The sequence below is a fragment of the Salmo salar genome, chromosome ssa08, assembly GCF_905237065.1.
Source record: "Salmo salar chromosome ssa08, Ssal_v3.1, whole genome shotgun sequence".
Taxonomy (NCBI): Eukaryota; Metazoa; Chordata; class Actinopteri; order Salmoniformes; family Salmonidae; genus Salmo; species Salmo salar.
Genome location: NC_059449.1, coordinates 1,240,619 through 1,252,201, shown reverse-complemented (window position 1 = coordinate 1,252,201; position 11,583 = coordinate 1,240,619). Strand labels below are relative to the sequence as shown.

The 11,583-nt window shown below is 41.3% G+C and overlaps 1 protein-coding gene across 1 annotated transcript; it reads left to right on the top strand.

Annotated features, from left to right (window-relative positions):
- The first annotated feature begins 8,964 nt into the window (after positions 1-8,964).
- Positions 8,965-11,064, top strand: LOC106610036 (glycoprotein hormones alpha chain 2). The gene is made up of 4 exons (XM_014209152.2): positions 8,965-9,105; positions 9,237-9,349; positions 9,589-9,764; positions 9,963-11,064. The coding sequence occupies exons 1-4, from the start codon at positions 9,041-9,043 to the stop codon at positions 10,038-10,040; spliced, it is 432 nt and encodes a 143-aa protein (XP_014064627.1). The 5' UTR covers positions 8,965-9,040; the 3' UTR covers positions 10,041-11,064.
- The last annotated feature ends 519 nt before the right edge of the window (positions 11,065-11,583 follow it).

Sequence of the window (11,583 nt, the reverse complement as noted above, 5' to 3'; positions counted from 1 at the left end):
ATGCCAAGGTCCAGCCCCGTCCAGAATCTCCTCCCAAGTCCATTCGTCAGCATAGTCCATATACTCAACCTGCAGCTCCTTTCTCCGCTGCTTGGTCCTGTTGTGGTGGGTAGTTCTGTCACAGAGTTCGTTGGGTTGTACAGACCAAAACGCAGCCGGGATGTGAATGCTCATCTTATTATTTAATAGAATAAAGAGAACACAGAGAAAAAACAAGAAAACGAATAAAGACTAGTGACAGTTTTACAGGCAGAATAAACGCAGTGCAAAATACAACTACCCACAACCTACCAAACAAACACACACCTACTTATAGGACTCCCAATCAGAGGCAACTAGAAACACCTGCCTCCAATTGAGAGTCCAGCACCCAAAACTACACATAGAAAAACAAACCTAGAACCTATACCAAAACTAACACACTCCACTACACCACACACAAAACCCCACAATACAAAACAAATATACCTCTGCCACGTCCTGACAAAATATAATACAAATAATACCTAAATATTGGTCAGGACGTGACAACATCCCACGGAGCACCCTTAAATCCATTATTAAAAAATGGAAAGAATATGGCACCACAACAAACCTGCCAAGAGAGGGCCGCCCACCAAAACTCACGGACCAGGAAAGGAGGGCATTAATCAGAGAGGCAACAAAGAGACCAAAGATAACCCTGAAGGAGCTGCAAAGCTTCACAGCGGCGATTGGAGTATCTGTCCATAGGACCACTTTAAGCCATATACTCCACAGAGCTGGGCTTTACGGAAGAGTGGACAGAAAAAAGCCATTGCTTAATAAAGAAATAAATAAGCAATCACGTTTGGTGTTCACCAAAAGCCATGTGGGAGACTCCCCAAACATATGGAAGAAGGTACTCTGGTCAGATGAGACTAAAATGTAGCTTTTTGGCCATCAAGGAAAACGCTATGTCTGGCGCAAACCCAACACCTCTCATCACCCTGAGAACACCATCCCCACGGTGAAGCCGTTGGATTGAGGTCTGGGCTTTGACTAGACCATTCCAAGTCATTTAAATGTTTCCCCTTAAACCACTCGAGTGTTGCTTTAGCAGTATCCTTAGGGTCATTGTCCTGCTGGAAGGTGAACCTCCATCCCAGTCTCAAATCTCTGGAAGACTGAAACAGGTTTCCCTCAAGAATTTCCCTGTATTTAGCACCATCCATCATTCCTTCAATTCTGACCAGTTTCCCAGTCCCTGCCACTGAAAAACATCCCCACGGCATGATGCTGCCACACCATGCTTCATGGTGCCAGGTTTTCTCCAGACATGACGCTTGGCATTCAGGCCAAAGAGTTCAATCTTGGTTTCATCAGACCAGAGAATCTTATTTCTTATGGTCTGAGAGTCCTTTAGGTGCCTTTTGACAAACTCCAAGTGAGCTGTCATGTGCCTTTTACTGAGGAGTGGCTCAGTGGTCTAAGGTGCAGCGGTCTAAGGCACTACCTCTAAGTGCTAAAGGCGTCACTACAGACCCTGGTTCGATCCTGGGCTGTGTCACATCCGGCCGTGATTGGGTGTGCCATAGGACGGCGCGCAGTTGGCCCAGCCGGGTTTTGGTTTGGCCAGTGTAGGCCACCATTGTAAATAAGAATTTGTTCTTAACTGACTTGCCTAGTTAAATAAAGGTTAAATAAAACATTGTTAAAAAGAAGGAGTGACGTGATTAAAAATGGCGCCGGAGGGGATGGCTGCCGTTTTATCGGCTCTTAACCAACCATGCTATTTTATTTATTTTTTTGCGTTGTTTGTAACTTGTTTTGTACATAATGTTGCTGCTACCGTCTCTTATGACCGAAAAGAGCTTCTGGACATCAGAACTCCCTTTTCCTTCCGTCCTGCTAGCTAATGTTCAATCGCTGGAAAATAAATAGGAGGAACTGAAAGCATGTATATATTCTACCAACGGGACATTAAATACTGTAATATCTTATGTTATGCCTTATTATATCTTATGCGTTCTTATTATGTATGACATAACATGACACAGGATATTATGACAAGTGCATTGCATGACTAACCTTTCGGCGACATTAAGAACATATAGCTCGCGGGTTATACACTCTATCGGCAGGATAGAACAGCAGCCTCTGGTAAGACACGGGGCGGGGGCCTATTCATATTTGTAAACAACAGTTGGTACATGATATCTTAGGAAGTCTCTAAGTTTTGCTCGCCTGAGGTAGAGTATCTTATGATAAGCAGTAGACCACACAATCTACCTAGATAGTTTTTGTCTGTATTTTACATACCACCACAGACCATAGACCAATGCTGGCACCCGAACCACCCAGTTTATAATATAGTCTTTTTTCATGTGGGAAGGATAATACTGGAGTAGGAATACTGTTGTTGTCACTCACCTCTGATTTGTATTCCAATAAATCAGACTCTGAACTCTAAAACCAAATTTAACAAGGATTGAATATTCAAGATTAGAGCCACTTGATAAAGGAGAACAAGGGCGACATTATCAAGCGTATGTATCAAGCGTCTGAGAGTATGCTGATCTATGATCAGTATTCTATCTATGATCCTAATGAATAAGATTACATGGACAATGGGGACATGATCCTCGAACAGCAATACAGCTCTGAAACGCTGTGTGAATACGGCCCCAGATACATTCTAGGCATTGCTTGTATGGTCAATACTTTTGAGTAGAAAAGAATAAGCCTTTTTTTAAAGATGAACTTACTTGGTCCTCTGAGGTACTTTCTTCAGAGCTCTATAAGAAAATAGATTATTATAAACATTTATATGCATTACAATTAATAAGCATAGTACATTTATGAATATTTAAAAAGTATAAATAATGGCTTATTCATGGAAGTAATTATAAAGTGTAATGGATATGTGTTAGATAAAGACCTATTCTGATTTTCGCTAATGCACTCACACTTGTATGTTTTACATTCTACACCTGGTGACATTTTAATATTATTCCATTCAACCCACCTCGAGCTCTGAAGTGTCACTTTGATCCGAAGATTGCGAGGCAGATGAACTTAGCCTTTGTGTTTGAGTCTGAAACACAATGCCAGCAGAAAACCGCAATGCATTTAATGACAATCTGTGTGCCATCATCGACAATCAAATCAAATCATCGTGCTCATTTAAAATCTTAACAAGTCCACCATTGCCCAAACAACCCATTGTAAGTAGAGAATATGGGTGTATACAGTGCAATGAGCTCTACCTCGAATGCAATCTAAACTTGAGGTTTGGCACAGGAATGATGAACTTCCGTAACTGTCAGATTTTCTGACTTGGACTGCGTGATTGCAGTCAACAGGCTTGCGTTTGTGTGCATTTTTCAGACCCACACCCCAACACAACAATCAAACTGCAGATACTTTTGATTGCTATTTTGATAGCACTTACCACGTTTGATGATTCCAGTTCACTCTGGTCCAAAATAACTTTGTACAGAATCTGTCAAAAAAAAAAACATACAGTAGGAGAACGCAATATGTGAGAATACAAAAATAATACAAAAGTCTGATGTGTTAAATCTATATCAACTCATCATTTACATTTTATTGTGAATAAATGAAGATTGTTCAATAAAAAAACAAGGGTACTTACTGGGTTGTTGATTTTAGTAACTGTGGATTGATGCATTAGCCCTACTGGAATTTAAAAAAATATTTCTAATAACATGAATCAAGCTTCTAAATAAAACCATTGCTATTTGTCGTAGGTGTGCTGTTAAAAGAAAAGAAAAGCATAAAAATGTTGCCAACCCAAACAAGTGAGACAGTCTCTTAGGCAGTGCAATTCATTTTCCACATGCAGTTTTTTCATATACATTTTATATACTATAGCTACATTCACTCTATATACTACAACTATACACACTCCAGTGTATAAATTCTGTGTTAAACCTGTGTATTGTGTATGCGTTAAAATCAACTACGGTCCTTTACCTTTTCCCCAGTTCCACCAGAATCAGATGCTTCTAGCTGTAAACCCAAATCTGCCAATGGTCCATGTACTGTGTACAGTAGTAGTGTCATAATCCGTGTATGTAGGTGGCAGGGAAGTCAGGCGCAGGAGAAACCAAAATGGTTAAAAATTTAGTATTTATTAAAGAAAACTAACTCCAAAACCAACATACTCAATAATCCGGGTAAACAATAACCTGTCGCACACCGATACATAATCAACACGTACATAACATAACAAACAATCACCGACAAGGATATGAGGGGAAACAGAGGGTTAAATACACAACATGTAATTACTGGGATAAGAAACAGGTGTGTAAGGAGACCAGACAAAACCAATGGAAAATGAAAAACTGATCAATGGTGAGTAGAAGACCGGTGACGTCGATCGCCGAGCACCACCCGGACAAGGAGGGGCATCGACTTCGGCAGAAGTCGTGACAAGTAGTTTGGAACGCCAGGCACTACTATCCCACTGGATGTTGAGACAATAAGAGCGGGATTAAGTGGATGTGGTGAGTTGAGGAGACAGACAGGGCTATATAGTAACCAGAACCCTCAATTGACATGATCGCCTCACTTCCTCCCAGCTAACTCAGCTTCACCACACTTTTTGTGAAAGTGCATTGGTGCCGGATACCAAATGCACACACACATAAACACACACCCACACACACCACACGTGATTCCAAGAGCATGACCACATCGACCACACCATCTTCTCCACCTTTATGGCCTTCTACATCCTAATGGCCTCATCTTCATTTTCTACTACAGGATCTTCATCGCGGCCTGGACCTTGTAACACAAACGAAGCTCCTCAGGGACCCTGTGTAAGAGGAGAGCCAGCATCCACAACTACCTCAGTTGCTGCCGTGTCACACCAATGCTTTCGATGGCTATGTCTGGACTGATTGTTAATCGGGCTGTAAACAATGTATTAAAGATGCAATGCTCTACCATAGAAAATGTTAACATTTTTGGGGAATAAAAGCGGGTTTCATTTGTACTGAGAAAATTGTAGATTGCCTTTATCCAGAGCGGCGTTAGAGAAGAGTAAATAACACATAATTTACAGAATGTTACCAGTAGTGTAGTGGAGGGTAAACGCACACAAATGCTGTTCATGCACATTTTTTCAAATCAAATCAAATTTTATTGGTCACATACACGTGATTAGCAGATGTTATTGCGGGTGTAGTGTAATGCTTGTTTTGCATAAGCGTTTACCCACCTTTTGCAGAAAAATGCATTGACAGTAAAGGGAGTATTACTTTACTCACACTGACTGGCGATCAGTGTTGACCCACATATTTTTTTACCACTACATCATTGCATGTTACAATAACAAAAAATGTACTGTGCTATGCATTTAGCTGACAATATGTTTTCATCTTTCGTCTTGTTAATGAAAACATCAATAATAAAACACCTTAGCAATTAGTCTTAATGTTTTACAGTACAATTACCATTTTGAGTGGAGAAATACAATGACAGTAAGAGTGCAGGATTGAAGAACAGTTATGGCTCATGACATGGTTGCACCATAAGCCTTTAAATCTCTGCGATTTAATGTGCCATCCTCCATGCATATTGAGTTACATCTGCCAGGGCCTAGTCTCCAATGCAACCAAGGTCGGGAAATTTTAAAACACAGGTAAACGGAAGGTTGAAAAGATACTGTGTTGTAGCTGTTCTTACACTGAACAAAAATATAAACGCAACATGTATTTGTATTTCGTATTTATATTTATTAAGGATCCCCATTAGCTGCTGCCAAGGCGGCAGCTACTCTTTCTGGGGTCCAGCAACATTAAGTTATATACAGTTTAAAATATTACATGACATTACATTTCATAACACTTTACCCAATACATTTACTGTGTTCCCTCAGGCCACATATTTACATATTTACAATACAACATCCATGTGTACGTGTGTGTAGAGTGTGTCCCTTATCATGTATAAAGTGTTGGTCCCATGTTTCATGAGCTAAAATAAAAGATCCCTGAAAATGTCCATACGCACAAAAAACGTATTTCTCAAATATTTGGTGCTCACATTTGTTTATCCCTGTTAGTGAGCATTTCTCATTTGCCAAGATAATCCATCCACCTGACACGTGTGGCATATCAAGAAGCTGATTTAATAGCATGATCATTACACAGTTGCAGCTTAAGCTGGGGACAATAAAAGGCCACTCTAAAATGTGCAGTTTTGTCACACAACACAATGCCACAGATGTCTCAAGTTTTGTGGGAGCGTGCAATTGGCATGCTGACTGCAGGAATGTCCACCAGAGCTGTTGCCAGAGAATTTAATGATCATTCCTCTACTATAAGCCGCCCCCAACATTGTTTTAGAGAATTTGGCAGTACGTCCAACTGGTCTCACAGCCCCAGATCATTATTCCTCCTACACCAAACTTTACACTTGGCGCTATGCATTGGAGCAGGTAGCGTTCTCCTGGCATTCGCCAAACCCATATTCGTCTGTCGGACTGCCAGATGGTGAAGCGTGATTCATCACTCCAGAGAACGCGTTTCCACTGCTCCAGAGTCCAATGGTGGCAAACTTTACACCGCTCCAGCTGATGCTTGACATTGTGTGAGGCTGCTCGTCCATGGAAACCCATTTCATGAAGCTCTCAACGAACAGTTTTTGTGCTAACGTTGCTTCCAGAGGCAGTTTGGTAGTGAGTGTTGCAACTTAGGACAGATTATTTTTTCGCGCTACTCGCTTCAACATTCGGCGGTCCTGTTCTGTGATTTCCTAGACGTTTCCACTTCACAATAACAGCACCGTCCTCACAACTGCAGACCATGTGTAGTCACGCCGGCCCAGGACCTCCACATCTGGCTTCTTCACCTGCGGGATCGTCTGAGACCAGCTACCCGGACAGCTGATGAAACTGTGAGTTCGCACAATCAAAGATTTTCTGCACAAACTGTCAGAAACCATCTCAGGGAAGCTCATCTGCTTGCTCGTCGTCCTCACTAGTGTCTTGACCTGACTGCAGTTAGGCGTCGTAACCAACTTCAGTGGGCAAATGCTCACTTTAAATGGCCACTGGCATGCTGGAGAAGTGTGCTTTTCACAGATGAATCCCAATTTCAACTGTACCGGGCAAATGGCATAATTCTCTACACTGTACTTGCTTGTTTTGTCACATAAACTGAAATTAGGCCAACTAAGAATCTTAGCAACCAGAAAATGGCAGAGCGATTTCCACATGGTGAACATTTAATTTAGAGTGCACATTCATTAGCATACATCTCATTTAATTGAGGATACACTGACTCATTAATGTTATTACATGAATATAAACATATCATTGAAATGCATCTCTGAGGTAAATACAGTACCTGGACACCTGCTCATCGGACATCCCATTCCAAAATCATGAGCATTAGTATGGAGTTGGTCCTCTTTTGTTGATAAAACAGCCTCCACTCTTCTGCAAAAGTTTTCCACTAGATGTTGGAACATTGCTGCGGTAACTTTCTTCCATTCAGCCATAAGAGCATTAGTGAGGTCAGTCACTGATGTTGGGCAATTAGACCTGGTTCACAGTCGGTGTTCCAATTCATCCCAAATGTGATCGATGGGGTTGAGGTCAGGGCTCTGTCTAGGCCAGTCAAGATCTTCCACACCGATCTCGACAAACCATTTCTGTATGGACCTCGCTTTGTGCACGGAGGCACTGTCATGCTGAAACAGGAAAGGGCCTTACTCAAACTATTCCCACAAAGTTGGAAGCACAGAATTGTCTAGAATGTCATTGTATGCTGTAGCTTTAAGATTTCCCTTCACAGGAAATAAGGGGCCTAGCCCGAACCATGAAAACAGCCCCAGACCATTATTCCTCCTCCACCAAACTTTACACTTGGCACTATGCATTGGGGCAGGTAGCGTTCTCCTGGAATTCACCAAACCAGATGGTGAAGCGTGATTCATCACCCCAGAGAACGCGTTTCCACTGCTCCAGAGTCCAATAGCGGCAAACTTTACACCGCTCCAGCCGACACTTGACATTGCGTGAGGCGGCTCAGCCATGGAAACCCATTTCATGAAGCTCCCAATGAAATTTTTTTGTCCTAACGTTGCTTCCAGAGGCAGTTTGGAACACGGTAGTGAGTGTTGCAACTGAGGACAGATGATTTTTACGCGCTACTCGCTTCAGCGCTCGTCGGTCCTGTTCTGTGAGCTCCTAGACAATTCCACTTCACAATAACAGCACTTACAGTTGACCAGAGCAGCTCTAGCAGGGTAGAAATTTGACAAACTGACTTCTTGGAAAGGTGGCATCCTATGATTGTGCCATGTTGAAAGTCACTGAGTTCTTCAGTAAGGTCATTCTACTGCCAATGTTTGTCTATGGAGATTGCATGGATGTGTGCTCGATTTTATACACCTGTCAGCAACGGGTGTGGCTGAAATAGCCGAATCCACTAATTTGAAGGGGTGTCCACATACTTTTGTCTATGTAGTGTATCTGTTTGGTTCTCTGAGAGGATAACATTATTTCATATACCGTATTCATTGCTTTCACTCATCTTAGCACTGCCCCAGATGATAATAAAGCATGGCCAGGGACTAGTCCTCCTGGTTTATATAAGAAACCCCATGTATTTCATGGGAAATCTTTAACTTTTTTGTGTAGTTTACATATTTACTTATTTTGGGGGGTTATAATCCAGCATGGAAAGATGAATCAGATATTCAAAGTATTAAAAATGTCTTTAGATGTATTGATTTACAAGGCAAAAGATCATGAACATAAGTTAAACTAATGAACCAATGACCCTGCCTCGTCTTCCACACGACAGAACAGCCGTTACCTAACAACATCCCACCTGTTTAAGGGATTAGAAGCTTCCATCCATAGTCAAGATGGAAGTGTGTTTTGACTTTCGACTACGTGTGCAGTTCCTTTTTTCATTTAAAGGATTAGAGCAGGTAGCCAAGTGGCCAATGCCTCACAGATATCACTGATAAGGTTGTAGGGGTTTACCTAATCCCGGTCGAGCACATGGGCAGAGGGACAGCGGTATAAAAGTTCATGGAGGAAGAAGTAGGGTCTACACTGAACACTGAACAGGCTTCCACCAAGAGAAACATACACAGGTAATGCTTTTTCCATTCACTATGTTGTGTTTCCAATGTAGTGTTTCACTGCTATTTTTTGTGTTCATGAGTTTTCTACTTTTGAGATGAATACGCTGGTTTTGAATGATTTTGTTCATGTTTCCTGTCAGGATATTGCCACCTGTCACTAAAATGTGCTTGTTGAAGTCAACTGGAGTATCCCTCATCCTGTCCATACTTCTATTCATCGCAGACTCTTACCCAAACAGCGACAAGACAAACAGTAAGTTTTACGTTACAAGAACTGTTTTTGTTGATGGTTTATGTGTTCTGGAAACAAAATGACCAGTGAGTTGTTCTGTTGTCATTATAGCGAGAGAATAGAAATTGCTATATTACCTCCTTATTCCCAAGCTGTGGGCTTACAAGGAAGAGAGCCACACATTGGTGATACATAGCGCAGCTTAAAATCAGACTATTCAATAGATTCTCAATTAATTTATGTCTTCATTATCTTCACAGTGGGCTGTGAGGAATGCACACTGAAACCGAACACAATATTCCCCAACATCATGCAGTGTACAGGCTGCTGCTTCTCCAGAGCTTATCCAACCCCACTACGGTCAAAGCAAACCATGCTGGTCCCCAAGAACATCACCTCTGAAGCCACATGCTGCGTTGCAAAAGAAGGGGAAAGGGTAAGACAATATAACTAATAAGGTAGTTGGGATTGATATTCTCTGCTACACAAAGTTTGATCATCTGACATGATGACATTCCTAGTATAACGCACATGACATCTAAATGTAAAATTTAACAACTCAAATTAACCTGAATGTTTTTATTTTAAACCATCTATCTCTCACTTCATTCTTTCTCTCCTTCTCCTCTCTCAGGTCACCACCAAGGATGGCTTTCCGGTGACGAACCACACAGAGTGTCACTGCAGCACCTGTTATTACCATAAATCATAAACTGTCTGTAAGGGCTGGAAATCTCCTCGTCGTAGAAGTAAAAGGTTGGCAAAAGATTATATATTTTGCACTACTTATTACTGAAGATCCTTGTGTTTTAAGAGAAATCCCATATTAGGAAATCATTGTGATCCAGAAAAGGATAATATTTATAGTGCTCTTATGGTTGCAATGATAGAAAGCTGTATTCCTGTACTGTGTTAATTAAATGTAGAATTTACTGCCAATTAACATGATTGCTTCACTTCCTCCCAGCCAACTTAGCTTCATCACACTGTATTGGTGCCGGATGCTGAATGCACACACACACACACACACACACACACACACACACACACACACACACACACACACACACACACACACACACACGCACACACACACACACACACACACACACACACACACACACACACATACACACGCACACACACACACACACACATACACACGCACACACAGTCTTTCTTCTTCTTCCTCCTCCCCCTTACTGACTTAAGTCAATTTAATTTAGGATTCTAAACTATAGGGTGTGCAGCCTCTTGTAAAAACAAGCGTGCCCACTCCAGGAACAGAAGATGGAAGGTCAAATAAGAACATGTCTCCTTCCTGTGAAACTTTTCAATTTCTTCAAAGAAATACAGGAAATACACACTGAACATACACAGATCATCATTCCAGCCATGAGCCTGTCCTCCTCCTTTCTCCCACCACTGGCCTGCACTGGTTGTAAGTGAGTGAAAATGTACCTTTCAATCGTTCATACATGCATATTGTTCGTTAAGACGAGGATACCAAAAGCATAATGCACAGCTCAGAATTTTTGGTCAGACGATTTTGCTTTAAGTTTATTGTTTTCTTTCTGAATGTCGATAGTACATTATTCAATGCTTATAATATGAGTCATACCCCGTAATATGAAGGATATGAGTGAAATTCTTATGCTACTAACATAGCACTGTCTAAATACTGACTACAGTCACTTTCTTCTAGAAGCTCATGTAATAAATTGTTTCCTGGATATCCAAATTTGTCTCATCCTAAATCGGCCTATGGTCGACTGATTCCCAGAACAGTGCACTACTCTGGGAGAAGGCCTTTTGTCTCTCACCACACTGTGTGTGTTTGTGCAAGCATTTGTTTGTGTGTGTGTGGGTGTGGCTTGTGTAGGCAATGTGGTTTAGTTTAGGGTGTGTGTGTGTGTGTGTGTGTGGGGGGGGGTGTAACATGTGGCTAAAGACAAAAAAACACAGCTCACACATTTTTTGTTGTTGTTGGTCTCTTTGGTAAACAACCTAAACATTTTAGATAAACATGTCACCACATATCCTTTTGGAAACAGTTATCTTATTGTAAGATTTTGTTTTTACCCTCGTTAATTACACATATTGACCAACCCCATTTTGAGAAAAATCGACTTTATCTATTTTTACGGACCCCAAAACTACAGTGAGGGAAAAAAGTATTTGATCCCCTGCTGATTTTGTTCGTTTGCCCACTGACAAAGAAATGATCAGTCTATAATTTTAACGGTAGGTTTATT

Bases quoted from the DNA above. Each gene is read 5' to 3' on its own strand.
- LOC106610036 (XM_014209152.2), top strand. From the start codon at position 9,041: ATGGAGGAAGAAGTAGGGTCTACACTGAACACTGAACAGGCTTCCACC. The intron at 9,106-9,236 runs GTAATGCTTTTT...GTTTCCTGTCAG, and splicing joins ACCAAGAGAAACATACACAG to GATATTGCCACCTGTCACTA. The intron at 9,765-9,962 runs GTAAGACAATAT...CTCCTCTCTCAG, and splicing joins TTGCAAAAGAAGGGGAAAGG to GTCACCACCAAGGATGGCTT.